Consider the following 27,099-nt stretch of genomic DNA (forward strand, 5'->3'; position numbering starts at 1 on the left):
AGCTGCTGAGGAAAATTCAAATGAAAAAAGAGGCTTATAATAAGTGGAAGCAAGGACAGGTGGCATGGGAAGAGTACAGGGATGTTGTCCGGGAAGCTAGGGACCAGGTTAGGAAAGCTAAGGCCCAGTTAGAATTAAACATAACTAGAGGTATTAAAGATAACAGGAAGGGATTCTAGAAGCACATAGCAAATAAAAAACAGACTAGGGAGAATGTAGGCCCCCTCAGGAAGCTCTCAGGAGAATTGGCTACACAGGATTTGGAGAAGGCTGAGGTTCTGAATGACTTCTTTGCCTCGGTCTTCACTGGCAAAGGCTCTGACCAAACCACCCAAGTCTTAGAAGGCAGATGCAGGGACTGTGAGAATGAAGACCTTGCGCCCACTGTGGGAGAGGACCTGGTTCGAGACAATCTTAAAAATCTGAAGGTGCACAAGCCCATGGGTCCTGATGAGATCCATCCGTGGGTCCTGAAGGAGCTGGCAAATGAAGTTGCGAAGCCGCTGGCCATCATATTTGAGAAATCCTGGCAGTCAGGTGAAGTTCCCGATGACTGGAAAAAGGGAAATATAACCCCCATTTTCAAGAAGGGGAAAATGGATGACCCGGGGAACTACAGAGCAGTCAGTCTCACCTCTGTGCCTGGCAAAATCTTGGAGCAGATTCTCCTGGATGCCATGCTAAGGCACATGAAAATCAACAAGGTGCTTGGTGACAGCCAGCATGGCTTCTCTAAGGGGAAATCCTGCCTGACCAATTTGGTGGCCTTCTATGATGGGGCTGCAGAACCGATGGACGGGATAGAGCAGTTGATGTCATCTACCTGGACTTGTGTAAAGCGTTCGACACTGTCCCACACGTCATCCTTGTCTCTAAATTGGAGAGACATCAATATGATGGATGGACCACTCGCTGGATAAAGAGCTGGCTGGATGGCTGCACACAAAGAGTTGTGGTCAATGGCTCAATGTCCGGCTGGAGACCAGTAACGAGTGGTGTCCCTCAGGGATCGGTGTTGGGACCGGTCTTGTTCAGCATCTTCATCGCTGCCATGGACAGTGGGATTGAGTGCGCCCTCAGCAAGTTTGCCGATGACACCAAGCTGTGTGGTTCGGTTGATTTGCTGGAGGGAAGGAATGCCATCCAGAGGGACCTTGACACGCTTGTGAGGTGGGCTGATGCCAACCTCATGAAGTTTAACCATGCCAAGTGCAAGGTCCTACACCTGGGTTGGAGCAATCCCAGGCACAGCTACAGGTTGGGCAGAGAAGAGATTCAGAGCAGCCCTGTGGAGAAGGACTTGGGGGTGTTGGTTGATGAGGAAATGAGCATGAGCTGGCTTCGGTGGGTGCTTGCAGCCCAGAAAGCAACTGTATCCTGGGCTGCATCAAAAGGAGCGTGACCAGCAGGTCGAAGGAGGTGATCCTGCCCCTCTACTCTGCTCTTGTGAGACCTCACCTGGAGTATTGTGTGCAGTTCTGGTGTCCTCAACATAAAAAGGACATGGAACTGCTGGAACAAGTCCAGAGGAGGCCACGAGGATGATCAGGGGACTGGAGCACCTCCTGTATGAAGACAGGCTGAGGAAGTTGGGGCTGTTCAGCCTGGAGAAGAGAAGGCTGTGTGGAGACCTCATAGCAGCCTTCCAGTATCTGAAGGGGGCCTATAGGGATGCTGGGGAGGGACTCTTCATTAGGGACTGTAGTGATAGGACAAGGGGTAATGAGTTCAAACTTAAACAGGGGAAGTTTAGATTGGATATAAGAAGCAAATTCTTTCCTGTGAGGGTGGTGAGGCACTGGAATGGGTTGCCCAGGGAGGTTGTGAATGCTCCATCCCTGGCAGCGTTCAAGACCAGGCTGGACGAGGCCTTGGGTGATACGATTTAGTGTAAGGTGTCCCTACCCATGGCAGGGGGGGTTGGAACTAGATGATCTTAAGGTCCTTTCTGACCCTAGTTATTCTATGATTGTATTCTATTACCCTAAGGTGCCTGTAGGTTTTAGGGAGACATGCTTGAACTCTGCTCTCCTGCAGGATCTGCCCTACACTGGCACCTGCACTGGTTTAGTTTCTTAGGTTGCTCTATTGTCTTTAAGAAAAGCATTTCTATGACCTGCTTTTCTGTAGCAGATCTTTTCTTTCAGGTTAGATACCAGGAAGAAGTTCTTCACTGTGAAGGCGTTGAGGCACTGGCACATGTTGCCCAGAGAAGCTGTGGCTGCCCCATCCCTGGCAGTGTTCAAGGCCAGGTTGTACAGGGCTTGGAGCAACCTACTCTAGTGGAAGGTGTCCCTGCCTGTGGCAGGGGATTGGAACTGCATGCACTTTAAGGTCCCTTCCAACCAAAATCATTCTATGATTTTGTGAGCACTGGTGGGACACAAGCTCTGTTAATTTTGCTGCTACAGATGCAGTCTGTCATTATCCATTCCCTGGTTACTTTTGGATTATTCAAGTCTGTATTCCAGAAAATGAGGTGACTTCCAACCCTAACTGCTCATTTCTGAGTAGTTTTTGCATGACAAACCACTTGCCAACACATTGGGAAGTTTTTATTTTTCCTAATTAGAATCATAGAATAGTTAGGCTCTTTGTGCTTTTAACTGCAGCTTACTGCTCTCTGTTGAATCCATTGCCCTGGAATCTACTGTGCACTCAGATCGCTTTAGGGAGGGACAAACCATGTGATGGTCTTAATGTCTTTTTCCTCTTACCGCTCTTAAATACTATTAAATACCTCTCATGCTCTTAAATACTGTGTATTGACCTACTATAGTTTGGCTTCATGTGATTTAGCATTGGTAGATAAATAAGTTAATAAGGTGTTTATGCTTTTTATTGACTTAAGGTGCTTTGGAGAGTGGCATTAATTTACAGTTCAGTGAAGAGTAAGAGAATGAAATACTCCCTCAAGAGTTTTCTGTTGTAAATAGGGATGCACATTAAGCTGCTGTGAACCGGAATGCTTTCAGATGTTTGAATGCACTGCATTTGTCTTCATTAGTAATTATAGCTGAGGGTGATAACACTGCAATTGGTCTTCATCAGAAATCGTCAAGGTAAGACTTGATGGTGTGGGTGTGTGATGTACTTTGGAAATGCTTGGCTTTGATCTCAAGCTTTAGGTCTGCCTCACCACTGGCCATCCTCTGGTGTGAACACTGGCTCCATCCTATGGTCACCTTAGACTGCTGACTGAGAGCAGTAGCCTTTCATGCCTGCTTTGTAATCACTGTGCTGTAAATGACCAGCGAAGAGGCATGAGTAATCTGCTTGTGATATTTAGTTGGCTCAAGCTACATCATTAAACATGGTGGTAAAAAAAAAAGTTCTTAGTCCTCACTGTTGTTTGTATTTACTTTGGGGGATCTGATTCTGAGACCATTCTAGAAGACATGTATCTGGGTTTCTCAGTACAGTCACCTCATATACGTGTGACATGGTAAAGTCAGTTCACCCTTCTGTGCTTTACTTCTGCTTTAATGTCTTTTGTTAATGTGGGTACTGCAAAGTTTATGATGGTCTTTTAAATTTTTGCAGTATAATTTTTCACCCATTTTCCCATAGAATAATAATTTTCATTTTCTGGAGAAACCTTTAGTTTGTGTGATGTTTTTTGCTGCTGTAGTTGGAAAACCCCAGATTGGAAAATATTCTGCTGTTCTTACTGTGAGACCTCTGAATGCAACTGTCCCTACTTTGGAAAAACATTACTTTCATTTTAGCCTGATCTATACCACAGATTAACAATGTTTGTAAAATCTCTATTTGAGCATGTATAGTAGATGTATTATGGTAGTGTTGATACTGAAGCAGCAAACAAAGCAGCCTCTACACCTTTCTGATTCCATGTAGGATTCAGTTTTTTGCTTGATTCTGTTAGTTGAATATACTGTCTTTCATTGAAGCCTTACCTGTGCAGTTTCTTGATGTACAGGATGATGTTTAGCACCTGTATTGATCTCCTGAAATGTCTTTTTGCACTGGGAGAAGTAAGCTTGAAAGCCAGAGTTTTAAGCACAGTTTGCTACAGTTCTATTTAGCAGAGAACCTGCTGGGGTTTTCCAGGTCCTTTGGGGGATTGGATGGACCTGGGATGAAAGGTCATCTTCCCTTCTATTACTCTTTCTTCCTTCCCCTGTCCTCCTTCCTCTTCTGTAGTAATTTTGTAGGTAGATTTGTTTCCATTGTCCTCTGATACCCACATAAATTACGGAAGGAAATAAAAGGATGAAACATAAAACTTTGTTATTAAATGCGTATTACTTCCAAGAAAATTAAACTTGTAACTGGCTAATGTTTAAGACTTTAGCTTACCTTTTCCTCTTTCTTCTTTGTATTGGCAGGCTGAAGAACTTGACCATGCCTCGTAGCCCAACATCAAGTGAAGATGAAATGGCACAAAGCTTTTCCGACTATTCTGTTGAATCTGAATCCGACAGCTCCAAAGAAGAAACCATTTATGACACAATTAGAGCAACTGCAGAGAAGCCAAGCAGCAGAATGGAAGACAGTCAGAGCAACACGTTAGTGATTCGAATTATAATACCTGATCTGCAGCAAACGGTAAATCATATTGCATTACAAATAAAATGAAGCTGAAGTTTTGCTGGCTTCAGTCTGCAGTAGATCTGTTCTGTTCTCTTACAATTTTGATATATTACAGGCAAAATTTATGTCATGTTTTCTTTTAATGTCTACATTTTGTACCCTGGTGGTATATCTGACTAATAGGCTAAGCTGAAGACACCATCGCACCCAAGAGACTCTATGTAGTATGTTAACTTGATGAAAGCTGTGATCATAACGCAAAATACCTGTCTGATCTGCAGTCAGAGGTGTTTGGGTAGAAGAAAGAGGATTAGAAAACTAAAATCTCATCAGCAGATGAAGATTGAACCCCAAAATCATGTTATCTCTACAAAAGCTTCATATCTACATAATCCCACTGTTTTCTCTAATTTCTCTTTTCATGAGGTAGTTTGTGGTGTAGTGCTAGACTGGGGTCTAGCAGGAGGTCATCAAATTCTCTGTCATGTTTGTTGCCTTTTTCTGTCATCCTCCATAACAAGATATCCTTCTTAAGTAGCTGGTGTCTTTCAGAGTTTAAAGATGAGGAAAGAGAAGTACAAATCACTCTTTCCTTCCTCCTTTGCTGCTGTGCCTTTACTACATGGTGTTGTTTCTCAGACTTCAACGCAGAGAAATCAACACACTCAGTTTGGAGGAAGAACAAAGCTTCTGATTGTTTTTTACAATGACATGAAATCACCATTTTATTCTCTCCCTCTTCCTTGCCACTTAAACTGGGAACATCTCAGAGAGGATAAAATGAACCTTTTGTGGTGGACCAATAGCTGTTTCTCACATCCCTAAGTCTGCTGGATGAAAATAGGGACTTTTCAACAGAAGACAATCTCTCTTATCTTACAGAAATAATTGAACAGACACTTCATTTGTTAAAAAATGTCTAATTAATTGAGTAATTGTATTTCTTTTGTGGCTGAATTTGTAAAGTTCAGTGTCTGGAATGTTAGGAGCATGAGGTTGCAGAACTTTGCTATTGTAATTCTGTAAGCAAAAGAATCATTGTCTTCTGCAAATGCTACAATAGGAATAAGAGTCTCATCACAGAGAAAATCTTGGGAATTACTGATTCTGTCTAGAACCAGAAGTGTTTGATTAATTTCCTAAACTGTCCTGAGCTTCCCTGAATGCTGTTGTTGGGTTTTTCAGTTGATGGTAGTCTGAAGGCATCAGCCTTTTTCATTGCAAAGATGATTATACAACACATTCTTTTAATGAATGTGTGCTACATACATCACTCTGTGCTGACATTTAAGATCTACATCATACTGTGCTGCCACTGAAGATCTATCTCAGATGAAATTATTCCTTTCTTTTTAATTAAGTTCATTTATAGAGTGATAGAGATGGGCTGTCTGCAGGCTGACAGGGAAAAGCTGTTTTGACAGGGTGGCCTCAGGTGTGGTTGTAGAGCTCTTCTTTTAAAGCCCAATCTACACAGTGCTGCAGAAATTCAGGGGAGTGGGTGTCAGAGCTGGGAGCTTTCTCTCTTAAACTCTTGTACTTGAAATCTTTTAGATAAGGATTGCTGCTGAAATGCCAGTATCACTCCATTAGTTGATATGGAACGATACTAACCTCTGTGAAGAGGAAGTAGTGTGGGACCTGAGCTGGCCAAAAAAGCTGCAGAGGGCAGAGCAGGACTGAGGCTGCTGTGAGCCACACATGGGGGTTGTATTAAATCTTGGCTGAAGCAGTCATCAGCTTGGGTCTTCCATTTCAGTAGTGATTGAAATACTAAAATCCACTGTTAATACATCTTAAATTTAAAGGATTTTGCCTGTAGTGTACTCCTCTGTCAAGACAAGCGCTGATTGGCTGTGGTTAGGAAGTTATTGATGATCCTACCAGCTTGCTATGTCTTGAACTGTGTTCAGTGCTTAATGAATAGATCCAATAAAATGGAAAGATTAACTTGACTTGGTAGGTTTAGTCTGCTGTTAGAAACAGGGAGGCAGTAGCCTCCTGAAGCCCTCTTATTTCATTATTTCTTAGACCAGTACTAAGTTATTTATTGACGCTATTGAAACACTTCTTATTTTTAAATCTAATTTTGTGCAGGAAATGAAATGAATCAAAAAGTATTTTTGGTTTTGTGTTTCATTCGATCATTTTTATTGCTTTACCTTCTGTACTTTTTTTCCTTCTTAATAAACTCACAATGAAAAGTAACTCAATCATTTTAAATAGTTCTAGAGAAGATGATCCATTTCTGATTTAATTTATCAGCCCACAGGCTCTTTTACAGATAAGTGAAAGCTGGGTTCAGGTTTGCAGACAGGGAAACCAAGAACTTAAATGTAGAATAGTAAAGTTTGGAGATGATCATAGTTCATGAGCTGTGGTACAGCTACAAGCCAAATCCAACACACACCCCATTTGCTGTATAATTATAATTGATTTAACAGAAGAGATATTTAAAATTAGTCTGTTTAATCAGAGGAGCGTGAAATAACAATATAATGTTATGTTTTTATTCTTCATTGTTTTATAGAAAGTATGATTAAGCAGATGTTTGCTTAAAAGGAGTAGTTTAGGGTTTTAGATGCTTAGCCCATGGGGAAGCATTAAACAGCTCGCTAAACCCAGTAGGAATAAAAGTTTGCTCCTCTGCAGTGGTTGGTGTAAATCACCTTTATTTAATTGCATGCATGTAATAAGCACAGAGTATCATAAGTAGGATGTGTTACTATGGAATCATAGAATAGTTAGGGTTGGAAAGGATCTTAAGCTCATCCAGTTCCAACCCCCCTGCCATAGGTGGGGACACCTCACGCTAGCCCATGTAGCCCAAGGCTCTGTCCAGCCTGGCCTTGAACACTTCCAGGGATGGAGCATTTACCACTTCTTTTGGTGACCTGTGCCAGTGCCTCACCACCCTCATAGTAATGAACTTCTTCCTTGTATCCAACCTGCACTTCCCCTGTTTCAGTTTGAACCCATTACCCCTTGTCCTATCACTGCAGTCCCTGATGAAGAGTCCCTCTGCAGTATCCTTGTAGGCCCCCTTCAGATACTGGAAGCTGCTTTGAGGTTTCGACGCAGCCTTCTCTTCTCCAAGCTGAACAGCCCCAACTTTCTCAGCCTGTCTTCATACAGAGGTGCTTCAGCCCCTGATCATCCTCGTGGCCTCCTCTGGGCTTGCTCCAGCACTGCACACAAAACAAGCAACTTGCTCCATTGCTTTTGTCATGATACCCAACTTGTTTGCATTTTCCACTTTTTGGTTGTCACGTCTTTAATATCAACATCTTCTATTGAAGGGCATAACTTGTATTTTGCTATTCTGACAATCTCATTTTGGAAGCAGCTGTGCAAACTATTTGTCATGGTTCTTCTCTTGCAGTGCAGTTCTGTACGATTGACAGTTTCGTGTGTCTGGTGAAAAAGATGTGTTGATTGGTAGGTTTTGAATAGGTAAATGTTATTCCTCAGCATTTCTGTATCCTGAACATTCTTCCCATTGAGTTAATATCTACCCTTTAGCTGGAGCAGGTGAGCTATTTTTGCCCTTGCTTCTAGGTATATAATCATGGAATTACAGAATCCCAGGTTGCAAGGGACCTCAAGGATCATCTGGTCCAACCTGGCAGTCCTTCTGTTGTGCATAGTGACTTAATCTCACCAGTGTGAAGGGATGCAAGGTTGTAACTGTCCGTGTCTCATGGTCCAGAGAGCTTTAATATCAAACCCAAAAGTCTCACGTTTCAGCACCCAGTGTTGATGCACTATCTTGCTTCTAGACTTAGATTTTGAGTGGCCTAGTGTGTTTCTTACAGGATTCTTGAGCCAATCAGGGCTTCTTCAGTGGTTCTTGTTAGAAAGAATGTGTATGTAGCTGGCCTTTAAGGCACTATCACATTTAATTTGGTCTTGGGATGCACCAAGAAGGTGGAAAGAACAGGTCTCATGTCTTTCAATGCAAAATATGTTTCATATATGCCAATGTCAGACCTGTGGAAAGCAAAGTATTTCTGAATGTATATATTGCATATTACTGATGCAATGTGCATAAACACTGTAGAAAGATTTGTTTTCCATTGAAATCTATTCTGAAGAACATTTTTCTCTGACCCATGTGCAATCCCTGCATCCTGTGTTGAAGTGTGAGCGGTCAGGGATACAGGGGTGTGCTTTGAGTGGGCAAAGAAGGGACTCCTGTGCTGCAGCTCTGCCATGGCAGCTGAGTACAAACACTTCTCATGGCCCAATACAGGGTGAGTTGGCAGTGCCAAACATTCCTAAGGCACATCAGAAGCAACAAATTCGTTTCTAGGCATTGCCGTCTCCTGGCTGCTTGCAACCAATGACTGCAACATAAGCTACAGTGGCAAAATCCCTAAATTTCTGGAATCCCTAAATTTCTGGAATCCCTAAATTCCAGCCTGGTGAGAAGCAGAGAACTGGGAAGGATTTTCAAGTCTTCTATTGCTTCATGCCATATAGTTCCTCCCATAAACTTACCCTAAGGTACATGTAGTTTCAAATTAACTGGAATTCTTACCTGAATGCTGTTATTTTGTGCAGTTGTCGTGGATCAGACTGATTGTCAGAAGGGCCCAGAATAAAGTGGATGGTTAAATATCTTGCAACATCCCTTTCACTTGGCTTTTCAAGCAGGCTTGCTGTGAAGATGTCCTTTCTCTGAAGAAGGATGTGGGCTCTGATGGTTGTGTTTCTGCAGCACTTGTGCATTAGTTGTTCTAGAGGAATGTGTGCTGAAATACAACTCTTGATGTATGTTTTTGTCATGGAATTTGTAGTTTTTATTGTGTGTGTTTGTATGATATTTGTAAATTTTAGAATGTAAGATGCTATTTAAATGTTTTTCATTAATTAGATTTTTTTAATGATTTCTCTTTGCAGAAGTGCATTAGATTTAACCCAGAAGCTTCAGTGTGGGTTGCAAAGCAACGAATTCTGTGCACTTTGAATCAGAGTTTGAAGGATGTCCTGAATTATGGTCTGTTCCAGCCTGCAAGCAATGGTAGAGATGGGAAGTTTCTGGATGAGGAACGACTTCTTAGGGAATATCCACAGCCAGTGAATAAAGGAGTTCCTTCACTTGAGGTATTTTTAGGTCTATTTGAAACTGTTGTATTCTGAGCTGCGTTTGGGATTTCTACATGCACCTGCATTGCTTTTGGGAAGTAGTGATCAGCAAGTCTGAACTTGAACCCTTGCTCACTGAAGTGCTGGAGTTCACTTGCTCAGTGGAGCTGTTCCATGTGTTATCCCTGTAAGGTTGCAAATAATCAGCAGCTTTGAGAGATGGGATTTTGAAGTTTTCCTCTGCTGAGGACATGAGTGATGTGTCTTATTCTGTGATTTAATAAAGAAATGTAAGGTTTTGGAGTAAGCTTTTGGGTCTCTGAGAAGGTTTGCAATAGTAGGGTAGCAGCTGGCAACTAACCAGCCTTTGCTTTCTGTCTCAGTAAAGCCTTTCCCCCCTCCAGACTCACTCCCTCTGTTGTGCCTCCCTTCACAGTGCACAGATTTCTTTTGTCTCCTCGGAAAGCAGTAAAGGAAAAGAGAATGTGTATGTGTGAAGTAGTCACATGCAGACACTGGAATTTCCCCTCACTGTTGCTCATGCAGAGGCTGTGCACGGGGAGGATAAACTGGGCAGAGCTATTATGGCACTGGTTGAACATGGAGCAGAGCCAGCTCACTCTGAAACACAATATAGAAGGAAACTGGGGCATGAAACTAGTATTTAATGAATTTTGGTCTTCTTTATATGGTAGCACATAAGCCACTAATAATCTGCAGTTCATAAATGTACTCTACTATCACACAAATCCAAGGAAACAGGACCAGAGTTAGAGAAGGCTTCAAGTCCAGCTTGTCTGGCAGTTTACTTCAGAGATTCATATTATCTCTGATCATCATTATTATGCGATCATTATTATAATATGGGCAGAGATGCCCGTATTATAGCCATAAGCAAATTAAATAGCCACTGCATTTCTCTTCTGTCATGTTGTTTTCTAAGTGTTCACTGCTAAGTTCATCTCCCTTCAGCTAAAGGATTGAACAATTCAGGGCTTAAAAGTGATCTTGGGAAAAGCTGGTGTTAGAGCCTCATTCACAGTCTCATTGTCCAATAGACCTGCATAATATAATTAGATAAAAATAAATTATATGTAAAATTATATAAATCCCATTATTTGTGCCATAGATGCCATACTGTGGCTGCAGGGTAGCAAACTGCTCAGGGTAACACATGAGTGAGTTTCAGTCACAAAAAGAGGCAATGATTTGAACCTCTGTAACTAGCTCTGATAAACATCAGGAGAACTATTCCCCTGTGTGAGTTCTGCCTATGTGGATTAAGGGATTTTTTCAGGAATCATTTTTTTTTTTTTCCCATTTCAGAAATGCTAAGCTGATATTTTGAAATATATTTTTTAAAATTCAACATGCCTTCCTAGTTCTTGTTCCTGCCTGAGGCTAGAAATGAAAGTGCACAGAAATCCTTAGGGAAAAGCACTTCTCACTGTAATTTTTGCTTATTTCTGTAGATTTCAGAGGCAGATTTCATTTTCAATCCTCCTCCATTGATTTCAGTGTATTTATACAAGATGAATTTTGCTTACATAAACTGTCTAACTGTGATGCCAGTGTGTTAAGCAGAGTGTTGATTTGTGGTGAATATTCAAAAGGAAATACTAAGCTTTATTTGAAATCTTGCCTAAATCTACATCACTGTGAATGATACTTCTCTTTATCAGGGACTGTAGTGATAAGACAAGGGGTAATGGGTTCAAACTGAAACAGGGGACGTTCAGGTTTGATATAAGGGAGAATTTTTTACTGTGCGGGTGGTGAAGCACTGGAACAGCTTGTGCAAGCAAGTCGTAAATGCTCCATCCCTGGCAGTGTTCAAGGGCAGGTTGGACAGAGCCTTGGGTGGCATAGTCTGGGGTGAGGTGTCTCTGCCCATGGTAGGGTGGTTGGAACTGGATGATTTTAAGATCTTTTCCAGCCGTTTCTGGTAAGGTCAGAAAATCACGTTATGAGCTTTTGAGCAAAATAAGGCATTTAAAATGGATTCTTTTTTTCTCTCTCAGTTTCGATACAAGAAAAGAGTGTACAAACAGTTCAATCTTGATGAAAAGCAGGTGGCCAAGCTTCACACCAAGGTAAGCCCAGTTGACTGGGGAAGTTAGCAGTTGCCTCCTTGGCAAAGTAACATGTCTGAGGAACTGGAAATAAGGAGTTCATTCCCACCTAAGCCTATTGCTGACCAGCAAACAGTAAGTGCTGCCAGCACCAACAGGGATGTGTGAATTGTGATCTGAGAATTCATCTCATAGAAAAATTCCCATGTTTGACTCTTCCATGTGTATACTAGTAATTTTAAATGAACCTTACATTGTAAATACAATGCGCTTTCAGCATGCTGTATCTATGTCTCTAGACTCATTTGCAGGTCAGAGTTATAATGATGATGACCATACGCTATGCTAAATTCTTAATGAGTGAATCTTTTGCTCATTTTTTTTCCTTAAAACTGTAAAAACCTGGAATTCTATTACTGCATTTGAGTTTTGAACATTATACTTAAGTAAATACATAAAGGGAGGCTAAAAGAAATCTGGAGTGGGGCTTTCTACAAGGGCCTGTAGGGACAGGAAAAGGGGGAATGGGCTTTAACCTGCCAGAGGGGAGATTGAGAGGGACTCTTAGGCAGAAGCTCTTCCCTGTGAGGGTGCTGAGGCGCTGGCGCAGGGTGCCCAGAGAAGCTGTGGCTGCCCCATCCCTGGCAGTGTTCAAAGGCAGGTTGGACACAGGGGCTTGGAGCAAGCTGCTCTAGTGGAAAGTGTCCCTGCCGTGGCTGGGGGTTGGAACTGGATCAACTTTAAGGTCCTTTCCAGCACAAACAACTCTGTTATTCTGTGATTATAAACCTCAGGGTTTATGCTCTCGGTATAAAAGTCATGGTGTCCAGGGATGTCAGTTAGCTTGTGTTCAGTGTCAATAGATATTGACATAAATTGACAGAATATTTCATTTTTAGTCAAAAATTTCTTTTTTAAAATTAGAGACAGATTCATTTGTCACTCTTTTTCAGGCTAATTTGAGAAAGTTTATGGATCATGTCCACCACCTCTCAGTGGAAAAAATCGCTAAGATGTTGGACCGAGGACTGGACCCGAATTATCATGACCTAGAAAGTGGAGGTTAGGACAATAAAACAAACACCTTGGGTTTGCTCAACCTAAATTCATTAATGGGCTGAATCTCACATGCTGTTTCTGTTGCCTTCGTAACTCTGCTAATGGAAGCTGTATGGTTTTGTAAGGAGAAAACATAGTTTATGATTTTCTTTGAGCAGCATTTTTAACTGAACATTTTACAAACAAATATTCTTTATTTTATCGATTTGCTTATCTTTTTTTCAAGTATACCTATTCTGTTCCTTAGAAACACCCCTAACTTTGGCAGTTCAGCTTGACAATACTGTAGAAGTGATAAAAGCTCTGAAAAATGGAGGAGCACATTTAGACTTCAGAGCCAGAGATGGAATGACAGCTCTGCACAAAGCAGCCAGAGCCAAGAACCAAGTAGCCCTCAAGGTAAGTGCTTTCAGTGCAAATGATACATTATTTTATAGGAAACCAATATATATTCTTTATTGTAAGGGTGGTGAGGCACTGGAATGGGCTGCCCAGGGAGGTTGTGAATGCTCCATCCCTGGCGGTGTTCAAGGCCAGGTTGGACAGAGCCTTGGGTGGCATGGTTTAGTGTGAGGTGTCCCTGCCCATGGCAGGGGGTTGGAACTGGGTCATCTTAAGGTCCTTTCCAACCCTAACTATTTTATGATTCTATATAAAGAAGAATGTTTTCAGTTAATTACTTTATTGTACTTAGTGGATCCTTTAATATGTGCTTATTCTAGTGCTTCCGTGTGGCTTTCAAATCTTAACAATTGCTTTCAGCAAAAAGGGCCTTTTCATTTCTGATTATTTTTTTTTTTTTTGGGGTAGGAATTAAAAGTGGTGGAATTTAACCTTATTAACACAATGGAGAAGATCTGAGGAAATAGAATGGCTTTATTATTGCTTATCTCTGAAAACAAACACCAGTGGTGACATGGATTATATAATGTATCTTAACAGTCTTTTCTGTTAAGTATTTTTAAATCACTTTGATAGTTTAGATTAAATCTTATGTTTATGGCTTTTGCTTATTTCCTTCTGACAGACATTCAGATTGCATGACGTTTTTGATAAGGCATCTTGTAACTGAAGAGGTGAATGTGCTGCAGAGGTGGTGTGGCATTTTCACAACCGTGATTTCTGAACTTAATGAGAGGGTGGAAATTGGACAGAAATTCCTTCAGATCCTAATTTTCTGAGGTCATTTCTTCCTTAGCTTTTCTGTGCTGCATTCTAAATTGTATCAGCTTATAAAAAGTGAGCAAAAAAATATTTATTATGGCAAGTATCACCTTTATGAATACTTTCTCAGGTAAAGTCTCCTTATAGTTAGAAGTCCCTCCAAAATCTTATTTTTCACAGTTTGTGATTACTTTCAGACCCTTTTAGAGCTTGGAGCATCTCCGAACTACAAAGACAGCTGTGGCCTGACACCACTGTACCACACTGCTATTGTGGGAGGGGATCCTTACTGCTGTGAGCTGCTACTTCATGAACACGCTACCGTCAGTTGCAAAGATGAAAATGGATGGCAAGAAATTCATCAGGTAGGAAAGATACATTTCTGTTTGGAGCTGAATTTGCAGGAGGAAATGTGCCAGATGTGTTCCATGGTTACTGTTTTGAAGGATGTTTGGGTGTGTTTAGTCCATGTACATACAGGTATGGCATTTCTTCCTTTTTCTATTTGCTTGTTACTTTGCATCCTGCTGTGGTGGATTAGAAGTGGAAACTATTCTAGTGGAGTTTTGTAACTTTGAAATCCTATGGTTACTGTGGATTTTGCTGCAGAATTAGCACTAGTCCCATTTCTGTAATGGACTCTTGGAAGTTCAGCTTCCTATTAGGCACTTCAGTAAAAAAGCATAGCTTGGTCTTCTTGTTGGGTGCCAGGTTTTGTATTCTTGGTAATGCTTCTTGTGTGCTTCTCAGAGGTACTTCGTCCTTTCTGTCTGGTTAACTTTACAGGAAGATTTGTGTTCAGGATCCTGCTACTCAGATCTGTCAGTGTGTTGCACTGAAGGAAGTTAAAGTCTTACATACAATTTGAGTCACTTTTCATTCCCTGTGTGTGTGGAAACTGGGATTCTAATGATTTTTCATTTCCTGATTGTACATGGGTTTTAGTTTTCTCTCCTATTCAGTGTGTGGATGAAGATGGTAGTTTGCTCTATCAAGAAATATGATTTAGAAAAGTAATAATTTGAGATTCATGGTGCTCACATAGCTTGAATCAATGATGGTGCCAGAATTCATCATTGGTTGACTTCACCATAGCTTACAAGGAAGATAGACTTCTTTAATCAACCTCACAGGCCTGCTTAGATCATCTAGGCTCACTTTCTTTTCTGTGCACTGATCGTCTTAGTATAGAACTTCTGTTCTTTGAAAGAAGGTTTCTGGGTACCCACATATCTGAACTTTTTCACTGTGTAGGAGTGTTTGGGTTGAGGTTGTTTGGATCCATTTCTAGTAGGGGGGGGAAGCACATTAATTTACTATCATTGTTTCTGAGGATGTTGAGGAAATGGATTGTCTATGTCAAAATGTTATCCCATCTGGACTCATGGAAAATATAGAGAGAAACTCCCTGTTTTGAAAACCCAGCTTCACAGACATATGGTTATCATTTCTCCTTTCCAAGCCTATTGTGTTGGTTGTAAACATTGATCTATTTAGGATTACATCTGGATTATGGGCAATCTGTCTTCAGTAATAGATAATGGAAGTGTTCCTCTATCAACTGAGAAAGATGGTGATATGATACAATCCCATATGCTTTTGTCTGTGTGAAGAAGGGGAAGTTACTTTGCCTGCAAGGAAATAATTGATACCACATATATTTTTAGTTTTAGTAACAATTTTTACCTGTATAAATGAAGCCTTTAGGCTTAAGGTGGTTTATGCTGTGCTAGGAGAATAGTAAAAGGATTTCCTCTGGACATATCTGTCTTTCTCCATTGACTCTAAGTGGGGAGTCCTGGTGAATAGTTGCTTGGCTTGCCTACCCCACAGACCCTTACAGCAAGGGGAAATGCAGCTCTCTTGCATTGGTTGTCTTCCACCACCTCCCCGTAAGTGTTATTGTCAGATTGGCAAAAAAACAGCAAAGTAGAGAAAGGGCCTAGTTTTAGTCCAGTTTATCGTGGTAGGAATAGAAAGTTGAAATTAGTTCTTATATTTTATGATTTATTTAAATAGTTACGTCTGCACATTTATCCCTCGATAGTGAGTGACTTTTAGAGACTAGGCAGGATTGATAATGTATGGCTAATTGTGTACTTGCTCTAATATCTCACACAGTCAGAGACACTGTTATGGTTTAGAATCACAGAACCAGCTGGGTTGGAAAAGAGAATTAAGATCGTCAAGTCCAACCATTACCCCAGCACTGTGAAGGCCACCATTAAACCATGTCACTGAGGGCCTTGTCTACATGGTGTGTGAACACTTCTAGGGACAATGACTCCACCACTGCCTTGGGTAGCCTGTTCCAGTGTCTGAGTACCCTCTTTGTGAAAAAATTGTTCCCAGTCTCCTGTCTAAACCTCCCTGGTGCAGCTTGAGGCCGTTTCCTCTTGTCCTGTTGTCGTGGTTTAAGCTGAACCCAGGACACCTGTCCTTTGTTCCTTGGGAGCAGAACCCAGCCCCCTTCTGGCTCCATCCTCCTTTTAGGTAGTGGTAGCGATAAGGTCTCCCCTGAGCCTTCTCTTCTCCAGACTCAACCCCCTCAGTTCAGATCCTTTTCTCCCTTTGCTCGTTGTTGGATGCTCACTTTCTGTGGCCTAGCCTGAAAATGTTCATGTTCCAATAACAGCTAAATAAATAAATTGTAAATGAATAAACTGTTAAATAAACACTGGTTTTCCCTTTCTGTGTGTTAAAAACTGAAAATAGAGGAAGAAAAGATGCAGTGGGTAGTCTGTTAGGCTAGGATTTTGGATGTCCCAGATTTAATGTGTGCATTGAGCAGTGCACTTAATTTTTCTCATCCAAATTGCAAGATATGTCAGTTTGTAACTCCCACTGAAGTCAGTAGCAATTAGGTACCTAAGACAGACTGAATGGGTTTGTATACCTCTATCTCTTATCTTAAAATCTGTATTATTATATAGAAATGATACTAATTTGAGATGTTATAAAGTTAAAAACATTAGAAACTGGTAAGTACTCGGTTGGGGTAGGAGGTAGTCAAGTAAAGGAGACTGTTGAATGGAAATACTGTGGTTTTTCTCCAACTCATGTACTAATCAGGAAAGTTTCTCATTTCAGTGAAGCCTTGTTCATAGAGGTTAATTTCCCAGTATTCCGGGTCTAACATTGATTTGTATGGCTGACAAAATAATACTTGAAGATTTTCCTTCTTTTGGACCAGTGCCATGTGTATAATGTGTGTCTATTGATATCACAGAATCAAGATGATTACCTGAATTTTGGCCAAGTTTACCCAAACTCTTTTCACGCCTTCAAAGCAAGCTTTGGGAATCTCATCATCTTCAGTGCCATCTAGTGGGCAACTTTCGAGGCTTCACAGAATGAAAAACCGTTTTTTGTCTCCTTGCTACGTTTGACAGACAGGAATATTAGTGGATCAAAAGTACCAAAATTCGTGTTTTCTCAATCCCTTAAACTGCCAGTCCTCAAAAATTCAGATGCTTAAACTTGTGCGCAGACTTGCTGGAACTGAAGCGAACACATTGGTGTTTAGGGGCAGGTATGCGTATCTGGGTGTTAATCCTCCCATTTAGTGCAGTGGTGGTTCTAAAAGTTAGACCCTAAGTAAAATAGCATCTTTTCTGCTAGAAGTCTTTACCTGGAGTGCTTGCCTAGATTGCACAGTAACCAAAACACTGGTGTATCTCTTTCAGGCTTGCCGATATGGACATGTCCAACATCTGGAGCACCTCCTCTTCTACGGTGCCGATATGTGTGCGCAGAATGCCTCAGGAAACACAGCGCTGCACATCTGTGCCCTGTACAACCAGGTGAGCTGGTTCATACTTCCTCTGCCAGTGCCACAGAGTCCTACAATCTTGCTTCAGGTACATAAAGGTCCCTGGCAGGAGCTGAGGGGTTCCCTCTGCATGGTTAAGTGGGGGGATGTCTTGCTTCAAGGGAAGGGGAGTCCAGTCCCATGGAGATGTGAAACCAGTGCTGCGAGAGAATGACACACAGCCAGGAGGAAAAACAGGTGTAATTGAGATACTAAATCTATTCAGTCTTTAAAATTTGTTTGTTCAGCCTTGAGACAAGAAGGCTCATGGGAGACCTTATCACTACGTTACAATATTTAAAGGGTGGCTGCAAACACCATGGAGATTTCCTTTTCACAAGGAGTCCCATGCAGAAGGCGAGGGCTGATGGGCACAAGTTACTCACAGGGAGACTGTGAGTGGACACAAGGGGAAAACTTCCCAGTGGGTATGATCAGCCACTGGAATAGTCTCCTCAGGGAAGTGGTGGATTCTGGTGGGTCGGACAGGTTGCTGGACTATCTAATCTAGGTCATGCTTTGACAAGAAAGGTTGGACCAGACAATCCTTGAGGTCCCTTCCAGTGTGGGGATCCTGTGATTCTGAATCTTTCATGTGTGCCCACAGAAACAGAGGGTGGTTTAGTTTTCTGTTGAAGAAGCTTACTGGTTTGATGTTAGGTTTTCCTGAGATGTAGTTTCCTTGCTTTTAATGCATTTGGGATAAGTTTCCCATTATTAATGGTCTGTAAAGGCAAGTCACACTGAAGAACAACACAGCTCATTATTTTTCATTTGATTTATACAATATGCAATGTTACATAGTGTTACAGGTTATAGGTTTTAAACAGCGGTGTTAGAAACTAGAAAGAACATCATTAAAACCTACCTTTTAGTGTTTTATTCGCTGATTACAAATAAAGCTACTCATTGTAGGTAGCAAGCGTATACATATTGATTAGAAAATATAATGTCATGTTCTACCAGCTTTTTCTATCCTATCTAAATATTTGTTTCCTACTCAGTATTTATTGCTGTTTTGCTAGAGATTAAATTAGAATGAAATAAGAAATACTTGGAAAATAGTGGGGAAATGTATCTATCTGTAGATGACACAGGTGATAACGGATTCTCTGCTGTTTACAGCTTACGTAGCCATTTACAGATGGTAGAACCATTTGATTTGATGGCATTTCATACTTTCTTTGTGTGGAAGGGATAGAGAGGGAAGAAGTTTTACAGCTTTGTTAAAACACAGCAAATACAATGTACATTGAATCAGGAAAACACAAGTCATGGGATGTGACTGAAACATCTGTTACAGCATCTGCTTCTTCATTAATCACCATCGTAGTTCTTGTCAAAAGCCTTGTGAAGACATATTCCTCAATTAGGTCTAAAATACCCTCAACATTTTTAATAAATAGAATTTGGGGAATAATTTGATATTTTTCAAGACTGCTGACTCACTGTGTGTGTGTCAGAATTGCTGTCAGTTCATAGAATCCAATTGTACAAATCTCGTTAATGCTGATTACTCAGAGTGCACAGCACTACAGGGGAGCAGTGCCACTGTAGAGCTGCTTGCTCACTGGCTGCCACTTCTGTTAAAAAGGAAATCAATTAAAAATACTCACTTTAACCTCATTTACTTTTGCAGAGGCAGAATTGGGAAGCCCGGACCATAAATGCACATAGAAATGTAAAGCCCTGAACTCGCCTCTGTTGTTTTTGTAACCATTTTACTGCAGTGCTTTCATGGCTGTAGTTGTTTACAAGATCACACACTTGTAGGTTACTGCATATGATACATGCAGTATGATTTATCTTTCATGTATGAAGGTATTTTTCATGGAGAGGTGTGTTTACCTCCTGACCTTAGCGGAAAAAAAGATTCTGAAGGAGAGTTGGAGACTCTCATTGAAATTGCATCTAGAAATATGCAAAGAGTTTCACAGTCATTAAGCTTGACTTTGCGACTGGGAGTTTAACATCTCATGACTACACTGTTAGGCTTCTTTTTTTCCTTAATCATAGAATAGTTAGAGCTGGGGAGGACCTTCAGGCTCATCCAGTTCCAACCCCTGCCACGGGCAGGGACACCTTCCACTAGAGCAAGTTGCTCCAAGCCCCTGTGTCCAACCTGGCCTTGAACACTGCCAGGGGGCTGTGAGCCATAACTGTGCTGACCATTTCCAGTGCCCCTTCTATTGAAATCTGTTATTAGCTATTGTGAAAGGAATGGTGTTGGCCTTTTCTGGATGGAGAGGATGTGAACAGTATCCTTTTTACCTCTTGACTCCTGTAGAGGGAGGCATTACCCATTGGATTTTCCCTTCCAGTCTTCCATGTGGAATTTTCTGATGCTGTTTTCCTGAGTGTCAGCTAGATGCTGATCTGAATAAACTCTTGGGTTTTAAACTTATTTCATAGCCCTTCTCTCACTCAGCACAATCTACACAGATCATATGTCTCTGTGTTTTGCAAGTTAAAAAAGCCTGGGATAAAGTGTAACTTTCTTCAGTCGGTGGATTGGATTCTATATGAAAACTGTTGTTGTATTAAATCAGGTAATTAGATCTCAGACAAGAAATTGAATCTCATCTCCTGACAAGCCCACACTGAAGTCTAAAAAGCTATTGCATATTCAGTTTATGTGTGATATGATGAATGAACAATACTAAGCTCTCAATAGCTGAAGTTATTAGGTTGTCAGAGCTAAAAGAGGTGCAAACAGGAGTTATAGCATTCGTAGGCAGCACCTTAATGACAGAGAGCTCTGAAACGTGGAATTTCCATTGAACTGACAAAGGAAAAGTAATCAAAATTGTGTCTGGTGGTGAATTTTTTTGCTTGTTCTCCCTGATTTATTTGCCTTAATACTGGAAGGATGGGGAGGAGACAAAAGGGAGAGAGCTGAGAATGCTTCTGTTTTAAAAAAATAAAAAAGCAAATGCAGAGTTTAACCCAAATAAGTTTTCTTGAAAATCCTTATGTTGAACAACCACTTCTGTCAAAATTCTACTTATCAAAAGCATTGACTAAATAAACCACTGTTACACTGCAGACAGCTTAAAGTTTGTAGAGTTTTTAAATGTGTAACTCTTCTGGTTTTGTAGTGTTCAATGATTTATCCTGATGAGGAAATACATAATTGGTCAATAAGTGCAGTGTGTTTCTTAACATCAGGATTTCTATTGTCAAGTTCTTGATCAGAATTGAGCCTTTTAATGCTGAAGGGCTCTACTAACATTTCCAGTGTGTTTACTAAGCCATACCTGCAGGAATGGTGGAATAGTTGTTAATATGGGAATATAATAGTGTGCAAACCCAGAATCGTTTAGGGCTCCATCAAAAAGCAATTTGTGGAAAAGTAACTCTGAAAATAACTGTATTTTTTTAACCTGGAGGTCTTCCTCTAGATTGCAGCACATTGACTCCTTTTTGTTACAGAACACAGGAAAATAAGAGAAACATTTTGACATTGGACACGTTGTTCTTGGCCATAGAATCATAAATGGTTTGGGTTGGAAAGGACCTTAAGATCATCCACTTCCAACCCCCTGCCATGGGCAGGGGCATCTCATGCTAGACCTTGTCACCCAAGGCTCTGTCCAACCTGCCCTTGAGCACTGCCAGGGATGGAGCATTCACCACTTCTCTGGGCAACCCATTCCAGTGCCTCACCACCCTCACAGTAAAAAACTGCTTCCTTATATCTAACGTGAACTTCCCTTCTTTCAGTTTGAACTCATTACCCCTTGTCCTATCACTGCAGTCCCTAATGAAGAGTCCCTCTCCAGCATCCTTGTAGGCCCCTTTCAGATACTGGAAGCCACTCTGAGGTCTCCACGCAGCCTTCTCTTCTCCAGGCTGAGCAGTCCCAACTTTCTCAGCCTGTCTCTGTATGGGAGGTGCTCCAGCCCTTGATTGTCCTTGTGGCCTCTCCTGGACTTGTTCCAACAGCTCCGTGTCCTTTTTATGCTGAGAACACCAGAACTGCACATGTGTTTTCCTGTGTGCAGAGATACTGAGAACACACCTAATGTGCAGATTTAAAATGCAAGCAAATAAGACTATTCCAATTTTATTTTATTAAAGTTACTATTGATGGGATGATTGTTTAATATATCAACTTGAGTTAATGGTCTGTTCTGTAGTTTCAGTCTGTGGTGCACAATAGGACGTGTGGGAACAGAAGAGTTGGATAACCTCTTCCCCAGATATATTTATGACAACCCTCTGATGGAGGAGACTAAGTGGGATCAAGAATCCAGTGGGATAAATTAGAAAACATAATGAAGAAAATGATTTTCAACCCTATTTTCTTCATATTCACAACTCAGAACCCAGTAAATAAGCTTCATTTCTGTCACTAAAATAGCTGAATTGTGTGATTGTTTTCTCTAGCAGCATATTTACTGTTAAAAATGAAATGTAACACATTGAAATACTGGATTAAGTATAACTCCAACACAATGTGACAAGAAATCTGCAAAGCACAACAGAAGTAACAAATATTTCTGATAAGGAAACAAAACCATTTTGAAACGTGAACTGCTTTGCATAGGGTCCTACGATGAGCATTAAAGATGACTAGTAGGAAATACAGTCTTTATATGAATCATCAGGAATTCCAGTATTCCAAGAACAGAACCGCGGAGGAGTTCTAGCAGATTATGGCCAGTTGTATTTTACAGCAGTGTGGAATCAAAACTTCAGTGATTCACTGTCTTGGTCCAAAAAAGTTGTTTTTAAGGCATTTTGTTTGCAGATTTCCTCAGTTCAGAGGGACTGCAGCCTGCTTTTCTCTTGTAAAGTGGCTGTGTTGAGTTTACGCTGTAACTATTACTGTTTTCAGGGGAAAAGAGAGAGGGTAAGACTGGTCAGTGTGGGGTGTATAGCCAGCATGCATAATTGCAGGTATATAAAAAGACATACAAAACATGAAATCTTTAAAATTAAAGATATGGTGGAAATAAACCTCAAAAATAAGCTCATGCAAGTGGTAAAGCTGCTTTGTTTCATTTTTAGCAGTAGGGGAGGATACAGTTCATCCCAGGTACTGCTGCCCTGTGAACTGTACTGTTCTTCCTACAAAATAGGCAGAGACTGTAAGAGTCAAGCTGCATTTTGAACCAACACATTTCCTGCAAAATCTGATTTGTCACCTATGGAATTTCTACAGGACAGTTTCTTAAACCTTTAGTAAGATCTTTACCTCTCTAATTCCTGTACATGTTTTACACTCACATATTGTTTCTACTGTAACACAGTGCGAAACACCTAAAGCCTTGTCAGTTTTAAACTAGTATTTTAACAGTTTAAGTTCTCAGATTATTTATTCATTTTGCTTACTTCTTACCTAGGAAAATATATACCAAACAGCAATACATCTCATAGCCACAGTGCCACTTCAGTAACCTAAAGACTCTTACTGACAAGTCTACTCTTCTACTGTTTTCAGGAGAGCTGTGCAAGAGTGCTGCTGTTCCGGGGAGCTGACAAGGAGATTAAGAACTATAACAGCCAGTCTCCATTTCAGGTAAGAAAGAAACACCCCTCTGCCACTCAGAAATATTTGGAGGAACATCTCACATGAAATTGGTTTTGTGGAGAAGTTACACTGCACAAGGCTGCAAACAGCTGTAGAGTAAGATAACTGTCAGTTTGAAAACTTGCCTTTGTTTAATGTCATAATTGGAGGTGGTATTGGAATAACAAAGAATGAGAGAAAACCACATTCCCTTAGCTGGTCTGGTGACACTGTCAATGAGTTTGAGAATTATATGAGCTGCTGATGACAAAACATGAAGTCATTGGTGTCCTGCAGTCCGATGCTTTGTGGTTATCTCCGGTCCCATGTAAGAGACATCCAGGAGTTCACGTAAGAGAGATCCAAGGAGTCACCGGGCAGCTCATCTTTGCTTGGCCCTAGTTGACTTAGCCAGAAAGAAGGTCTTTCTTCCTTGAATGTGAGGCCAGAGAGCTAGGTTAAGTTTCAGGATGGGATTGCTATAATGCACTGTCAGTGGTAAAAGTTGAAGCTGTCATTTCCATCTCCAAAAGAAAAGAAGTGTTTCTTCAGATCAGTCAAAATTTCCTAGATGGTTTTTCACTATTTTCTTAAAGTATTTTTCTGAAAGCTCTGTTAAAATCCAAATGGAAGACAATTGTTTGTCCAAAGGTTGTCAGGTATGGCTGACAACCTTAAGCTGTTATTTCAAAGCAGTCTTAATTAGCCTGGGTTTTGAAGGAACATTCATAATGCAAACTGAAGTGAGAAATAAGGATGAAAGCTGCAATGTTGTAAGAAAAAAGAACAGAAAGAATTCTTTTCAAGTTATGGAAAAAGGTGCTTCTGGAAGAAGGATGGCACAGTGCCACTGAAAGGTCCTGTCCTGGTGTGAAATGTGAGGGGCTATTTCCCAAAATCAAGTAGTCTTTCAATCAAAAGAAATTCTGCTTTACCTTCACTTGTTGTATCTTTCCCATTACTTCCTCAGCCTACATTGGATAATGCTTGTGTAGAATTCAAGGATGCTTTTGCTCTTTTTTCATGCTTTGACAAGTGAAGTAGTTGAAATACTGCCTGTGTCCGTGTGGGAATCTGAGTTGCCTCGTCAAAAGTTTTGTGTAGGAAACGCCTTTGAGTTTCAGGCTTTTAAAACTCAGCCAAATAATTCTATGTCAGTTTAACCATCTCCATATTTTGAATGTTTTCTGAGTGTAAGCTGTGTATCTCAAGCCTGCAAATCTCAGCCAGTTCAGTTTACTTTTGGGACCATTTTCCCAAGACTGGGAAGATGGTGCATTAACCAAGACTGGGTGCATTCCCAAGACTGGGAAGATGGTGCATTAACAGTTTAATTGCAGGCACCATATCTGAAACTGCTGATAGTTTGCCATCTAAATATGTACTCAGCACAAGAGTACATAATGCTTATCACTGCACCTTAGAAGTATGGAGTGGTTAAGAAATGGACTAAGAGGAAACCTTGATTGTTAGAGGGGTGGGTTCTGGCGTCATCTCTTTGCTCTTATTAGTTTATGTCTTTGAGATTAATTTTTATGTTTGTTCTAGTATTTTATGTGGGGGAAGGTAAATGGCAGGTTGAATAGTTTGCATTTGTCTTCCTCTTTGTATTGACTCTTCTTCCTCTTAGAACACAAAAATACAGGGGGGAAAAAGGCAGAGAAGAAAACATTTTAAAGGCTAGAGGTGGTGGTTGTAAGGCTTCAAGACGTGAAGGATGAGTAACCAAAGCCAAATAAAACTAAGGGAGCACAGGAGACAGATGGAATAATTTTAGGGGAAGGGTATAGCTTTGGAAGTGCATTTAGTGACCAGTGAACTATCTCATGGCCCTATGGAATAAGATCCTTTCTGTTACCATTTATTATATGTTACTAAATAATATTATACAATATTATTATATGTTTTATATGTTATTATATATTATATGATCATCCCACTGTGCTGGGCATTGGTGAGGCTGCACCTTGAATCCTGTGTTGAGCTCTGGGCCTCTCATTACAAGAGAGACATTGAGGTGCTGGAGCGGGGCCAGAGAAGGGCAGTGGAGCTGGTGCAGGGCCTGGATCCCAAGTGTGATGGGGAAGGGCTGAGGGACCTGGGGGGTTCAGTTCAGAGAAGAGAAGGCTCAGGGGGAACCTGATGGCTGCCTACAACTGCCTGACAGGAGGATGGAGCCAGGAGGGGCTGGGCTCTGCTCCCAAGGAACAAGGGATGGGACAAGAGGAAACGTCCTCAAGCTGCACCAGGGCAGGTTTAGATGGAGCTGAGGAACAATTCCTTCCCCAAAGGGTACTCAGGCATTGGAACAGGCTGCCCAGGGCAGGGCTGCAGTCACCGTCCCTGCAAGTGTTCACACACCGTGGAGATGAGGCCTCAGTGCCGTGGGTTAGTGGTGGCCTTGGCAGTGCCGGGATAATGGTTGGACTTGATGATCTTGAAGGTCTTTTCCAACTTGGTTGATTCTGTGATTCTGTGGTGTCTTACTTTGAGGGGTAGGGAATGTAGGAAGAATTCTAATTTCTGTGGCTGGAGTCAGTAGAGAAAACCCTGATGCCAGCACTGCAATAAAGCAGCATTAGAATTAATTCTTGGCCATCTGTTGCTGACCCAGTCGATCAAACACCACAATTGGAGCTGTTATAAAATTATGCAGAATCCCCTTGAGTTAATAGGATTTTACATGCTAAAAATGTTTACTCATGTAATCAGTAGCAAGGAACATCGAAGCATCTCAGATGTACATAATGAGACTGGTTGTAGCTGCAGCATCTATTCCTTTGAGTAACCTCCATTATGTTCCTTTCTCAGAACTCTAAAAGGGTGATTCTTTTGAATTGCTGCTGAGAAAACTGCTGATATGAAAACTGTGCTGTTCTGTAAAACAAAAGCACCCAGACATGGAGAAATTTGTGTGTTGCTTTCAAGGCCTGCCAAAGCTTTATTTATTTGGATGAAAATGAGCAGCATGAGTTTGTATCTAGCATTAGCTTCAATGAATGTAGTGTAATTTTACCACCAGAGAGGATGTGACTGTGTTCACTTCTTACCAAATCACAGTGCTTATTAAAACAAGCATGGATTTATTGGATCATATGTCTAGCAGAGTAAGTGTTGAAATGGTCTAGCCAGGTGTCAAGGCCATAAAAAAGCTTGACTGTATTTCTTAATGAAGCCCTTAGAATCATAGAATAGTTAGGGTTGGAAAGGACCTTAATGTCATCCAGTTCCAACCCCCCTGCCATGGGCAGGGGCACCTCACACCAAACCATGTCACCCAAGGCTCTGTCAAACCTGGCCTTGAACACCACCAGGGATGGAGCATTCACAACTTCCCTGGGCAACCCATTCCAGTGCCTCACCACCCTTACAGTAAGGAACTTCTTCCTTATATCCAATCTAAACTTCCCCTGTTTAAGTTTGAACCCGTTACCCCTTGTCCTATCACTACAGTCCCTAATGAAGAGTCCCTCCCCAGCATCCCTATAGCCCCCGTTCAGATACTGGAAGGCTGCTTTGAGGTTTACTTTTGCATTTATTAGGTACCTTTGAAGGAATGTGTTTCATCCTGACTGATTACTGGGGTCCATTAAGTTAGTAGTCAGTGTTGAGTATGGTTGATGTCACCCATAGCTGAAAGTCTGTCCGTGACTGGCAACTGCGATAGGCTGTGCTGATAGTCTGTACCCTGCAATCACAGAATATGGGTCAGCAGGAATTTCACAGAATCATAGAATCACAGAATGGTTTGGATTGGAAGTGATCTTAAAGCTCATCTAGTTCCAGCCCCCTGCCATAAGCAGCGATACCTTCCACTAGACCAGGTTTGCTCAAGT

The 27,099-nt window shown here is 41.2% G+C and overlaps 1 protein-coding gene across 4 annotated transcripts in view; it reads left to right on the forward strand.

The window, feature by feature from the left end:
• The window catches only part of SHANK2 (SH3 and multiple ankyrin repeat domains 2), a 361,673-nt gene that overhangs the window by 40,485 nt on the left and 294,089 nt on the right, over positions 1–27,099 (forward strand). For all 4 annotated transcript variants that reach the window (XM_061462082.1, XM_061462086.1, XM_061462083.1 and 1 more), the window contains 8 exons: positions 4,350–4,569; positions 9,457–9,660; positions 11,664–11,735; positions 12,668–12,776; positions 13,021–13,172; positions 14,135–14,302; positions 17,624–17,740; positions 23,195–23,272. In XM_061462082.1, the coding sequence (XP_061318066.1) occupies positions 4,366–4,569; positions 9,457–9,660; positions 11,664–11,735; positions 12,668–12,776; positions 13,021–13,172; positions 14,135–14,302; positions 17,624–17,740; positions 23,195–23,272 (1,104 nt within the window). In that variant the 5' untranslated portion in view covers positions 4,350–4,365. The remainder of the gene's footprint in view (positions 1–4,349; positions 4,570–9,456; positions 9,661–11,663; positions 11,736–12,667; positions 12,777–13,020; positions 13,173–14,134; positions 14,303–17,623; positions 17,741–23,194; positions 23,273–27,099) is intronic.

The sequence above is a fragment of the Pezoporus flaviventris genome, unplaced genomic scaffold (assembly GCF_033815535.1).
Source record: "Pezoporus flaviventris isolate CSIRO_AGI_PZ_B2104156 unplaced genomic scaffold, CSIRO_AGI_Pfla_v1 ptg000035l, whole genome shotgun sequence".
In the NCBI taxonomy this organism is placed as follows: Eukaryota; Metazoa; Chordata; class Aves; order Psittaciformes; family Psittacidae; genus Pezoporus; species Pezoporus flaviventris.